This window comes from Vanacampus margaritifer, chromosome 15, assembly GCF_051991255.1.
Source record: "Vanacampus margaritifer isolate UIUO_Vmar chromosome 15, RoL_Vmar_1.0, whole genome shotgun sequence".
Classification (NCBI taxonomy): domain Eukaryota; kingdom Metazoa; phylum Chordata; class Actinopteri; order Syngnathiformes; family Syngnathidae; genus Vanacampus; species Vanacampus margaritifer.
This window is the reverse complement of record NC_135446.1, coordinates 22,010,507-22,023,944: the sequence shown is the minus strand read 5'-3', so window position 1 is coordinate 22,023,944 and position 13,438 is coordinate 22,010,507. Positions and strand designations below refer to the sequence as shown.

General features: G+C 46.6%; 2 protein-coding genes across 4 annotated transcripts; both read left to right on the top strand.

The window, feature by feature from the left end:
• Positions 1-659: 659 nt before the first annotated feature.
• Positions 660-6,076, top strand: LOC144035216 (uncharacterized). 2 transcript variants are annotated; one of them, XR_013288392.1, is made up of 8 exons: positions 660-874; positions 1,126-1,233; positions 1,309-1,365; positions 1,432-1,590; positions 1,653-1,812; positions 2,552-2,652; positions 3,268-4,120; positions 4,168-6,076. XR_013288392.1 is itself a non-coding variant. In XM_077544745.1 (7 exons), exons 1-7 carry the CDS (start codon positions 863-865, stop codon positions 3,424-3,426), a joined length of 756 nt encoding a protein of 251 aa, XP_077400871.1. In that variant the 5' UTR covers positions 660-862; the 3' UTR covers positions 3,427-6,076. The 2 variants fall into 2 exon arrangements, 1 of the variants encoding a protein (XP_077400871.1); XM_077544745.1 differs by having other exon boundaries at positions 3,268-6,076.
• Positions 6,077-6,568: 492 nt separating this feature from the next.
• LOC144035520 (uncharacterized) lies at positions 6,569-12,658 on the top strand. 2 transcript variants are annotated; one of them, XM_077545274.1, is made up of 7 exons: positions 6,569-6,780; positions 7,533-7,741; positions 8,110-8,202; positions 8,273-8,362; positions 8,573-8,683; positions 8,796-8,919; positions 10,183-12,658. In XM_077545274.1, exons 1-7 carry the CDS (start codon positions 6,756-6,758, stop codon positions 11,790-11,792), a joined length of 2,262 nt encoding a protein of 753 aa, XP_077401400.1. In that variant the 5' UTR covers positions 6,569-6,755; the 3' UTR covers positions 11,793-12,658. The 2 variants fall into 2 exon arrangements, with proteins under 2 accessions (XP_077401400.1, XP_077401399.1); XM_077545273.1 differs by having other exon boundaries at positions 6,569-7,741.
• The last annotated feature ends 780 nt before the right edge of the window (positions 12,659-13,438 follow it).

The following is a 13,438-nucleotide window of genomic DNA, read 5'->3' as shown; positions in this document are numbered from 1 at the left end:
TCACAAACAAATGCAGCTCATAAATGAATGGGATGCAGGTGGACAAAAAATGTCTGGAAGCCACACGACGAGAAAGAGCAGATGGTAAAACAATCCTGTCATGATGAAAACATCACGAGAAACATGTTTGCGTGCAATACAAACATGACATTGAGATGTTCTCAAAGGTCAGAATGCTCAATTTGGGTTGAGAAGTTGATGGGAAATAAATGAGAGATGTTGCTGATAGCTTAGTTTCCATTTCAGCACAAAATGATCAAAACATATCTTGTTTTGATGTTTTATTAAAATGATGTACATGTTTTCATACAAACCTAACGTTTTATTTTGTACACACATTTAAAATTTCATTTTGACTGCTATTGATTCAAGTGGAGCATCTTTTCGTTCTCAAGCTACTCTGCAAATGTGCATTTTTTTGCTCTCTTGACATCGTTTGCGTCTTCGACAAGTAGAAGAGGCTGATTGAATATCAAAGACGCGCATTGATTTGCATTCAAAAGAGCAGCTCCGGTCTGGTCTTCCCGCTGGAATACACCCGTGGCCGCGCGCGTGGCCGTGCGCGCGCGGCCACGCGCAGCCGAGCGCAGCCGAGCGCCCACACGCCGCTGACGATCCGCTGGATCCGTCTCAGACTCTCAGACGTGGTCAGCGTGTGACTCAGCCCGGAGGCGGCCTTTGCAGACCTTCAAAAAGTCCAAAAGCCAGCCAGTCGGAAGGCAGGAAGGCAGACGGCTGGCCCATCCTCAACTTTCACTGCTTGCTTGGACCTCGCGCACTCAAACAGGGCTCGGTTCAGCTTTGGATTCTCAAGACGCGTCTCCATGCAGCGGATCAAGGCGACCTTGCATTTGGGCTCCATATGAGGGAGAAAGTAAGTCTGCTGGTGCTCTGTTTTTCTTTGCACTTCTTTGTCTTTTGTTGGCCTCAATTTGCTACTTGTCGTCCTGCAAGAATGTGCGGACGATGACGAGGACGCGTCTTAAAAGCAGAAGGGAGGATTGGATGATGTTTTTGTGTGACTTTTGTTTTCACTCCTGTTGACAAAAGCAGACGAGCTCGTGTGAGAGACAATATTGACCTTGCGTCTTCTGCACTCTTTTTGCATCCCTGAAATTGGGGCAGATCTTCGCGGCACCTTGCGTCCTCCTGAGTCTGTTGACAAGTTTGAATGTGTGCTGTGGGAAATTTGGAACCCCGATCACTGACGATGTGAGCAAGCTGTCGCTACTGGTGAGCTTTTGCCATGTCCATGAATGTGACTTTCTGCTCGGCGTTTGCGTTTATCAATCGTTGCTTCCTCCTCAGAAGCACAACATCCCTTCCGATTATGAGATTCCTGTTCTTTACATTCCCCAAAAAGTGGTAAGTATGCGACGAACGGTGCGACAAAATGAGCTCATCGGTGACCGACATGTCGCTTTTTCTCAGGCCGGCGCATGTTGGGTGGTGTTAAACGTGTACCCGCTGGAGCAAAGTCTTCGCCACCTGGCCGACATGTTTGGCGCCGTCTCCTCCAACAAGGAAAACATCCTCGTCTTCATCGCCATGCTGAAGAGTTTGCGCTTCACCTTCGACCACCAGGAACTGGTAAGCAGCCGGCGTCGTCGTGTTGGGCCGTTGCCGGCAAGTCATTGGACGTTGTCGTGCAGGAAACGGCAATGCAGGTCTTCCAGTGTCACTACCAGGAGGCGAGCTTGAAGAACCAACTTTATTTCGACTACGTCGAGAACATCCTCCGCGTCGCAGGTCAAGAAGCGTCCGGCTTCGCCTGCAAGCCGCCGCCGTGTCTCAATACGGCAAACGCGGCAGGTAAACAACAACGCTCACGATGGCCTTCAAGACATGGATGTTTTTTATTTTCACTTTTATTGATATTATTTATTTAGTTTTGGTCCTCCATAGAAATGAGGGCCAAACGCGACACACACGTCGTCGGTCTTACTGTGTCGCTTCCATCAAACAGGAGTAACTGGCTTGCGTTTGAAAAATGTCTCACCAGTGATGAGACACGCTAAGAAGAATTAAAAGAAAATTGTCAACATTTTTTATAAATTTATCTCATGGTGCAAGTTCCTTAATTTACAAAATATTCTACATTTTGTTTTGTTTTTAAAAAAAAGTAATAGATTGTGTTGAAGGAAAGAAACAGTCTGTTTTTATGTACTCAAATATTACAAAAAATAGCAACATAAATCATTTTTTTTATTGAGTACTAAATATCAAAAACAGGAGGTCAAATCACTGAAGAACCCGCAAAATCTTAAAGTACGACCAGCAGTAAAGCCCGCAAAGCATGAGTTATGGCCCCAAATAAAAATCCCTAAATGCGTGATTCCGCAGTAAGTCAATTGTGAAGTTGCATTGGACCACTTTTGTAGACATTTTGACGATGATCCACACTGCTTTTTTTTTTTTTCAAATAAATAAATAAATAATTGCGCTAACAGTACAACGAACCAGTTCAGTATTTAATGATCAGGGCAATCGGGTAGTCAGTGATCAGATTTGTGTTGTTGTTTTTATATTTCCAATGACGTCCTTCTCGCAGGGGGTCAAAAGGAAGGTCGCGATTCCAGATGGTGGAAAAGAACGCCGCTGCTGCTGGTGTTGGTTCCGGTAACGGCTTGCATCGTTCTCATCATATGGCGGGTGAGTAGATCCACTTTTCCAATTTCTGTCCTGTTGACTCAGCATGTAAATGGCTGACGGCAAAACGTGTTTGGTTCCAGGCAGTCATTTTTGTTGTCGCTTCTTACGCGTGTGTGTTGGATTTGGAACATATCAGCATTTACGCAAACAATATAATCGCCTTGCAAACAGTTGTTTCAAAACAGGACTGGTTTTGGTGGCCATTTATGGCGGTGCACTTGACATGCCCCCCCCCCCCCCTCCTGCACAAAGAAGCCGTTTTGCAGTTTGTCCATTCAGACGATGATGATGTTTTTCCTGGGCTGTCGCTATGGAACGCAAATGAAAGCCATTGAATTCAATATCAATTCATTCCTACTACTAATACGTCTCCGTGCTAAATAGAATGATAGAAAATGGACGCCGATGATCTTTACTATTGAAAAAGCCATTATGTGAAATCTCCAAGGGCCACTCCAATAAAGCCCGAATGATGATGTCGTCTTGTCTTGGCGAGCACTTCCTGACAGGAAGTTCCTGTTAACAAGTGCTCATGAAATATGGAGCGGCGCTTTGAGCCCCCCCGATGAGCTCACCTAATGATGTCCGCCCGCTGATTCAACTCATTTTCTTCAGGTCACGTCTACCAGACGTTTAGCAGCGCGTCGTGCCGAGGAGATGGAAATGGCGCCTTGCGACTCGGTTCCGAGCGTGTCTGTGTCCGTCCCGCCTCAAAAGGCCGCCGGCGATGCTCTTGCGGAGGAAAGCGGCGGCGCCGGGCACGAGAGCAGATGAAGACTAAAGACAAAAGGGGGGAAGGATCTGTAAGGGAGGAGCTGTGATGGCTCACTGCCCAGATTTGGCGTGTCGGTCAAGGCCACGCCACCTGCTGCGAAGGTGAGCGTGCGTGCGTGCGTGCGTGCGTGCGTGCGTGCGTGCGTGCGTGCGTGCGTGCGTGCGTGCGTGCTTGTGTCATCAAGACGCACAACTGTCTTCTTGTACATCTTGTACAAATCCTATATGGACTTAAAGGAAGTGGGCAAGTGGTGTTAATGCAACAACATGGATGTGTAAAGCAAGCAGGATGAGTCATGACACAATATAAAAACGGAGACCAGAGCGTCATGTGGATTAAGTCTTAAATCGCGAATCACGAATGCTACAATGTGCGATGAAAAAAACACGCTTCTATGAGGACGGCTCGTTCTGTTACCGGCACCGAAAAATATGCCGGGACCGGATTCTCTTCTGGAGGAGCGGACATACGGATTTCCAATCGGGTGTCCTGTCAGCAAGTTGTTTTGAAACGGAGTGACTCGAGACTCAGTTTCAAACAAGATGAGCGGTTCTGTCCGACCAACATCCTGCTAAACTGGCCTGAAAATCATCACGTGACCTTCTCTTTTTATGAAAACCAGATATTGCAATACTATTATTTGACTTGACTGGAGAAAGTACAAACTCTGCCCCAGTTTGGCTTTAGCCTCAGGTGCTAGCTAGCTAGCTAGCTCCACGGCTGCTTGTTTACCTGCTAAGGAGCTAGCTAGCTAGCATGTGGCAGGGCTTTTCCTTTCTGGACGTGGATTTGCCATCTGCGCTCGAGATCAACTGTAACTTCATTTAAGAGTTGACGTGATTCGTCAACTTGACCGCAACATTTATATCAACATTTAAAGTTGACAATCACTCATCTCAATTCGTACAACGCCCATTTAGGACTTGCTTGACATATCAATGACATCATCGATAAATTGACTTAAACAGACTTTCAGCACGTTCTAGTGGACTCGAAATTTGTCGTGGTTCAAGGCCTGCTTATGACTTGTTTTCCATGTCAATGACATCATTGATTAAACGACTCAACATTCGGCACATTGTCGTCGACTGCTAAAAATCTTGCTTGCGATATCAATAAAGGTCATCCATTAATCGACTGGACTTTCAGCACTGGTCTTTCATCCCTTAGTAGGACTTGCAACGACGTAGCGTCATCAATCAATCAACTTTCAGCGGTGCCAAAATTTCCCCCCACATAACGTCTAACGTTGTAGCCAGTGGACGATCCTTCTGCATGTCCTTGTGTTCGTCTCGATGCCGTCTCAGCATACAGTCAACACATACAAAGTGATGCGATGGAGCCCATTTGCGCTTGTTGTTGACATTGCGATGATGGGTCACAGATGGCAAAGCCGCCGCTCGCAAACAACGCCGCGCCTGCGGTTCAACAAGGGTCCCACTTTGTGTATCAAAGCTCGGAGCAGATGGCAAAGATAGCCACGGCCAGACGGGCCGTGAATCCCTCCATTGTCTTGCCCTCTCCGCCGTCATGTATGGCTTCTTCTTCTGCGTCTTCTCCTTCTTCTTCTTCTCCGCCGCCGAGCAGCGGACTTTGCGATGCCTCATTCTGTGAGTCAAGCTGCTTTCGGTCATGAGAACGTGACTGTGTGGAGAGAGGATGCGTCACGCACACACACGGGAGCGTGGAGGAGATCCAGACGGACGGACGGGCGGATGAGCTCAGCGAGGAGCATAAGAGGGACGCTTGTTCTCGGCCCACAAAAGACGTGGCCGTAGGCCGCAGGAAATGCCACTTAACAACACCACTGATGTCGGCCCAGCGCGATGAATCAACGCGCCGGGAATCTTTGCCCACCGCACGCAACTGCCGCCCGTGATTAATATTCACATAATAGTTTTTTAGTAGTCCAATGATTGCTTTCCAAGGAACCACGTCATTAAAATATACAAAAGTGCAAATCGCTAAAACACTACTCACAAAAAATACGAATATTGATGACCTTAAAACGCACTGTAACCTTTAACAGTGAACGAAATTTGACCTCATCTACACTTTTCAATGTCCAATTGTTTCATGTTTTGTTGTCATCTTTAAATTTGACCCCCAAAGTCCAATATCATTCATTTTTGTGTGACTAGTGCACATTCCAATGCGTGTTTTGCTTGAAATGATGACTTGCAATGTTTATTGAACCTACCAGGAAAATATTTTGTTTTTGTTTTGTCATTCAGCAACAAATTACTGTGAGCACATTTGTGCATCTTACATGTTTATTGGCCAACATTTTTATACTGTTTTTGCCCCTTTTACATGTATGGTCTAATATTCTAATTGCATTATTTAGCCGCAATATGAAAGAAACCGCTCCGTTTGATACAGTGCAAGTTCTATACTACTGTCAACTACAACCACAATAATGACAAATTTAGTATCATCGTCATTATTATTATTATTACCATTGACAGCTCTAGATGCCAAATATGCATTGTAACCGGGCGTGTTAGTAGTGAACGAGTGAATGAACTTATCTTTGTATTGGACGGTTTAATAAATGTTGCATTCACTGGATGTATTTATTGGTCATTTAGGATTCACGATAAGGAAAACATTAACACTATTAACATTATATGTGAATTTATAAAAAAATAAAAAACTCATGGTTGGGACGTTTATACAGTCTGTGTTGTGTAGTTTGTGCAAGATGCGTGTTTGTCTTGAGAGCTTTATATTTTGCAGTGTTTGGCGAACTTCACAAGGGCAAAACAACATGACTGAATTGTTTTTGAATGGATTCTTATTTAAGTGCTAATTGTAATCATCTGTTGTTACCAATAGGAGAGGACGTGGATATGAAACAGTCCATTGTCCCAATAATACTTCATTTATTACATAACAAAATAGAATTAATTAATTAGACAATTAAAGGTAAGCTTCTTCTTCTTTTTTAGCATCTTACAAGTCTGTTAACACTTTGTTTAATGAATTTCCTTGGCGTTATGGTTTTCCCGTCTTGAAACATAATATAATAAACTTAGTTTGACAATTTGACGCCGTAGCGCCATCCAGTTTCCGAGGTCATTAAAAGAATTTCGTTTCAAATGTGCGATGCTTTTACTTTATACAGTCACTTCCGCCGGAAACACCGGCGCTTTTGTTTTGGAAAGCTACTAGCCTCGGTCGCCATTATTCTTCCTGGCTTGACGTTCGAGAAAAAGAAATTTATTTTACTTTTATTGAGTATTTTTTAAGCTAACAGCACGTAGTTTTTTTTATGTAACTGGATTATTACCCCCGTGAGTTTGCAACGTTGACCAGCGGCCACAGAATGGAGAAGCGGTCCGAGGGTGTCGGTAAATTGCTAAGCTAACGCTAGCGAGCTAAGAGCTGCCGCCAAGAACAGTTGAATAAAATGTGGCGCATTCACTCTGTCGCTAGGCGTTAGGATAGATACTGACAATCAAGGACGGCCATAGATGTGGCCCAAACTCTTTAATGTGGGCAGCATTGCGAAGTAAAACCCGTCACAGGTCCATGCACGCGCTTGATTAAAATTAAACGTAGTTGCCCGGATGTTCCGAACGGCCGCTGCATGGTTGGTTTTGTTGCATGCACGATCAAACAAAATTCGAACAGTTGCTTACTAATTGAAACAAAAAAAAATCGGGTGCATTTTTTTGGTACTAATTTCTTTCAATGTGCATGGTTCTTGCAACCATTACTGTTTATGCTTCCGTTTTTTTAAGCGCACGACCAGCGTCTGCGCATATTATGCTCAATAACGTCATTACATTGTATAACCGACTTCATTCATTTGTAGAATACTGTATGCTGTACATACTTGGCCATAATCCTGCATTCATGATATAAAAGGTCATGTGTGGATTTGAAGGCATTACGAGCAGCCTATAGTCTGTGTTAGGGTTCCAAACGTGTCAAACCTGTCCTGTGCAGCCGCAAATAATGCACATGCCAGAAAGCACTATTGTGTATGTGCGGTGTGAGTGTGCAGTCTTGCCCCATGACCCCAAATGAGGACAAATGCTATGGAAAGTAAGTAGATGGACGGTCATATTTCCTGCTCCTTGTTGTGTGACCCGCCCAGGTGCCGGAGGGGCTCTCCCCCTTGCCTCCCTTCAACTGATGGCCTCCCCGCTGCAGCTGACGTACTCGTTCATGTGGCAGGTGATCCGCCAGAGAAACGTCAGGCAGTACAAAAAAGTGGAGGAATTTGTCACCATGGTGACGCAGACGGTTCCGGAGCTCATGAGTTTCAAGCAAACGGCCCAGCTGGTGTTGGGTTTGCGGGCAAGGGTAAGCGGGTATCTTCATTGCGCACACGTACACGAAACCAGTCCAACTATACAGTGCAATGGTACCTTGACTCACAAGTTCAATCGGTTCCAGAACCAACCGGCGGTGCAACCGAACTTAACTTCAAAAAAAAAAAAGGGCTGCAGCTATCAAATATACATTTTACAATAGTACAATAAATTTAAGCGTGCAATTGGATACAAATTAGTAGTAGTATTTGTTTATCTTGACAACAGGGGAGAAAATCAATGAATTGAACTAGTAGCAATATTGAATTGGCTATCGTCAATATGAAAAATGTTGGCGATCATAGACATGCTTTTGTGGTACGAGTTATTTAATAACTAAGAACTCTTTTCATCTTTCAGGTCATCTTGGATTTGCTCCAGGGGGAGGGCCAACCAGATTCCCGCGCTATTCAAACGCTAATAAATAAACTGAAGATCGCGGCACCTGCAGGGGTAAGAATGCCAACAGTCTCTTTCCGAGATGTACGCAGCGTTCAACGTCGGATCGTTTCTGTCACAATAGGACGCGGAAGTGGAGAAATGTCAGACTAACTTCATGGTGCTGGTCCAGAATCTGCTGAAAAGCCCCACAGAGAGGAAGCTCTTCTTTAAGGTACACTGCGCCTTCCTGAAACCATACATTGTTGAGCTCGGGTCCAAGTCGTCATGGATACACTGGATTCATGCGGCGTGCATACTAATCATAATAATAATAACAACAACAAAAGCTATCTCCGTAGTAACCGTGTTCATCGGTCAGCATTCCCAGTTTTGAGGCTTTCCGCTGTCAGTAAAGCTCCCGCATCGGACTTTGCCTCCACAGGAAGTGTTCCCGGTTCAATATGGCACAAAGTTTGACACGGCGCTGCAGACTCTGATCGCCGGCCTGGTGTGCAAGTTGGAGCAACTGCTTCCTGTTCCCAATCTCTCCCAGGTATGCGTGCCATCCATCGGGGGGGGACGACGTGCAAACGCACCACGTTGGAACCCCGCCGACCCAATGTGGTCATTTGTGACATCATCTGAGTCATCTTGTTCCACCTCAGCTCAGTTCCATGATTTCATCGGAAGCGGCTATGCTGGAGGCCTGCGGGGGCGTCATCCCCGTAGGCGGCGACCTCAAGACTCTGCTCCAGTACCAGCAGTCCAAAGGACTTATATCTAGTAAAGGTATGAACTCGCTTGCTTTTATTGCGCATTATCGGATTGAATGCAAAATGGCGCCGTCACAGCCATGTTGGCGCCCTTCCCGTTCGCTCAAATCACCTTCATGCTTTACAACTAGAGCTGAAACGATGAATGGAATGAATTGTACAGACGCAGCCGCCGTCGTGCATAAAATGGATTTATTGGACAAACGGTTACAAAATAATGAAGTCATTTGCATATTCATACACTAGAATGAACACAAGTGACACGGAGGCTTTTAAAGGGATACTTGACTGGTATCGATTTTCAGAAGTTAATACTTTGCCTTTAGTTCATTTGATAAGGTCATTATTTTTCATGTACAATGAATCCCTTTAAAACCACATTTTCACTCCACTTGCCGTGGGCTGAAAATGACATCACGTGTGCTCTGAGGTCAGCTAACGACCAATCATGGCTGCGTTTGCTAACGTCACATGACCAAACCCAGACAACATGTCCGCTGTGATTGGCCTTTAGCTGACCTCAGAGCACCAGGGATCCATTGTACATGAAGATGAATGAAGTTATCAAATGAACTGTTACAGAAAAGAGATGAACTTCTTGCTGCTGAAAATGTTGAAATGAGTCAAGAATCCCTCCTTTTTTTTTTTTTTTAAATTCTTTTCTGGAGAGCTCAGTATTGTTCATTCGGTAATTTTACCGATTTGACATGTCATCATCATTGCTCTCCTTTTTTTTTTTTTCAAGAATCCCTCTTAACACGCTAAGGGTTAGCAGCCGCTAACCTGAGCTTATACCACTGATCTGTAAATATGACTGGACAGCCGATAGGCCAAGACTTTTGAGGCCGCCATTTTGCTCGGCATACGATCCTATACATTTACAGAATGGAATTTGAGACGCTACTTATTAGAAACAGCATGATTTCTGATGTTTTAAAGGAGAGGTCTTTCGACATTTTACAACTTGCCTTCACTAAATGTATAAATGATTATGCTTAACGATGCCTCTGCCAACTCTAATATTGGGCTTGTATATTGTATATGTTAATGTGTACGTAAACGGTATAGTTTATGCAGTAGTCTGCTCACGAGATGGGAGGAGCAAGATGGCCGCCCTGTGGCTTCAACGGCTTGCATGGGTGTGTATGGCCTATGGGCTGTCCAGTCAAATATGCAGATCAACTTCGAAAGCCACACGCGCTCAAAGTCAGTCTGCTGCGGTGTATCATTTTCCGTCTGTTTTCATCGAGGATCTTAATCAAACCTTCCCCATGTCCAGCAACCATCTCGTCTTCAGTGGGCGACTGCGTGCTCTCCTCCCTCGCCTTCCGACCCAAAGCCGCCGAGCCTCCGCCTCCGCCGCCGCCTCCTCCTCCTCCGCCGCAGCCGCAGCCCGTGGTCAGCTCTCCGATCGCCAGCCCGCTCGTGCTCGCCGACCAAGACGGCTTAGGTGACACGTCGAGCGACTCTGACGAGGCGGAGGTCCTCGTCAGCGCTTCCCAGGCGGATAACGCAGCCGGCGGGGCGGCAAAGAGCCTCGCCAAGACGGCGCTTCCTGAGGAGAACGTGAGGCAAAAGAAAGGCGCCGAGGAGGCAGAAAAATGGGAGCCGCCGCGACCGGCGCTGAAATCCATCCCTTTCAAAGTGGTGGCAGTGCCGATGAAAACGGCGGCGGTGACCAAAGACGGGCAAAAGGTCCAGAGGCAGCGCGTGACCCTGCACCAGTGGGTGTCGAAGATCGCCAGCAACACCATCTCCCTGCCGGCGCTGCCGCCGCTCCCGCTGGACAGGTTCAGCCACGACGACTACTCGCAGCCCAGCATCCGCCGCAAGAAGCCGGCGCGTCCGCCGGCCGACCGCTTCAACTGCAGCATGTGCGACAAGAGCTTCCCGTACCAGTCCAAGCTGCTGGACCACGAGCGCATCCACACGGGCGAGAAGCCCTTCGCCTGCACCTCCTGCAGCAAGAGCTTCCGCACGCAGGCCTTCCTCAACAACCACCTGAAGACGCACAGCGCGGCGCGGCCCTACGCCTGCGGCCAGTGCGGCAAGACCTTCGCCAAGCTGCAGAGCCTCAGCAAGCACATGCTGGCCCACAGCGGCCAGAAGCCCTTCTACTGCCACGTGTGCAACAAGGGCTTCACGCAGTCCACCTACTTCAAGCGCCACATGGAGTGCCACACCAGCCAGATGAGCTTCCCGTGCAAGCACTGCAGCAAGAGCTTCCCCACCGCCTTCAAGCTGTCCAACCACGAGCGCTGGCACACCCGAGACCGCCCGCACATGTGCGAGCGCTGCGGCAAGCGCTTCCTGGTGCCCAGCCTGCTCAAGCGCCACATGGGCTACCACATCGGCGACCGCCAGTACCTGTGCTCGCAGTGCGGCAAGACCTTCGTGTACCTGTCGGACCTCAAGCGCCACCAGCAGGACCACATCCCCAAAGCCAAGATCCCCTGCCCCGTGTGCCAGAAGAAGTTCTCCAGCAAGTACTGCCTGAGGGTGCACCTGCGGATCCACACCCGCGAGCGGCCCTACCGCTGCTCCACCTGCGAGAAGAGCTTCACGCAGGTGGGCAACCTGAAGGTGCACATCCGGCTGCACACCAACGAGCGGCCCTTCAGCTGCGACGTGTGCGGCAAGACGTACAAGCTGGCGTCGCACCTCAACGTTCACAAGCGGACTCACTCCTGCAAGAAGCCGTGGACGTGCGACACCTGCGGGAAGGGCTTCACCGTGCCCGGCCTGCTCAAGAACCACGAGCTGGTGCACCTGCGCGAGGCCGACCCGGACTTCGTGGCCAAGCGCAAGAGCAGGGGCAAGACGAAGAAAAGCTCGCTCAAGAGGAAGTTTGACGAGGAGGAGGAGGAGGAGGCCATCGATGACTTTTAGACAAAAGCGCCGGCGCCGTCCGCTCGTATCTGACTCCAAATGCTCGTGCTGAGTAGCATCCATGTTGCTGTAGCACGTGTGTGTCACGGACAATGCAGCGCATTCGGTATATTCTTTATCCCCTGCGTAGAAAGACTAGCGTTTTGCTGGTGACCTGAGAGAAAAGTTGAGACATCTTAATGAGTATTTGTCTGTGTTTTGCACACTGCCTTGAAGTGTGACTGAAACTCCATTCTTTTCCTTTATTTTACTTTAGTCATTATTATATTAGTACAATATTTTGGACTTCTGTTTCTCCTCCATTAAAATTGACTTTCAAGTCTTGTTGCTTTTTGGGCCGTTCCATTCATTTCCATGGGAGCTGATTCGAGTGTTTTACGTAAGAAATTGGACTCGTGTCACACGGAACCACTCGATTTTGTAAAGCACTTCCAAGTGAAGGCATCAAAGATTTCAAGCGGACATTTTGCTTCCAACTTTCTAGTGAGGTCAGCCAGCTTCTTCGCATTTCTTTTTTTCTTTGCTCATGAGATAGATTTTGGTACGCAATTGCTGAGATGAAAGGCAAGCGTGGCTAATTGATCATTTGTATTTGTCAAAACAAAAGGTGAGATCAAACGTTTGAATGTTCTTGTTGTATTCCAGTGCACGAGACTGCTGACTTTGACATGTTGCATTCTTAACATTTGAGTACAGTTCAACATTTATTGAGATCGGCGTTTGCTTTCTATTCGATGGGAGTGCGTTGATTGTAGTCCGACTATAGTTTTCATAATGAAGCATTTTCTTTTCTTTTTTTTAATGCAAGTGTGATGAAGTTGTCACGTGTGTGTACGCCTCAGAATATTAAAACTTTTAGCAAAGGATGACATTCTTGTTTTCATTTCACTTCCTCATTCATCTTCATGGCGAAGACGTCGGCCATTAATCCTCCCTGCCGTAGCTCAGGCAATCTCCCTCTTAACACTTAAAATGTTTTGTCCTAATGACATTTTAATAGCGAGTCCTTCGTCACTCCTTTGGGGTTTCAGGATAAGACAGTCAAGTGCGCAATCTATGTTTAATGGACGCTCCCTTACGTCTGCTACTCACTATTTAAACTGGCCTTTGCGAAAACAACAAAGATCATCAAGTCCCACTTTAAAGAATACGTTTAGTGGAGGGATCATTCAAGTCTGACACGCTTAGCAAGAATCTGATGGCTTTGGAACGCATGCTTTGGATTAATGATTAGTTTTATGTGTGCTACGCTGTAATGTGGGCCAGGCTGGGCCTTTTTTTTTTTTAAGCAAGTGGACTATCAACAAGAAGTGAGTCACTTCCTTTCCTTCCCCAGGAGACCTTCCACGGCCATTAAGGCCAGCTCGCAGTAAGACGCCACATTGTACATACATTAGTATGTAACTTAATCATCAGACTGGACTGTCTGTTGCCAAGGCGATACGGTGACATCTGACATCTAAGAAAACAATGCAGCTGCTGTGGCTGTTTATCATCGTTGGTATGGGCCCATCACGACTTGTGCTTTGGTGTGTCATTAATACACACACACACATATATATATATATATATACAGTATAGTGCTCGAAAAATTGTAAGATTTCATTCAATATCTCAAAAATGTTTTCTGAAGAATATATGCTTAA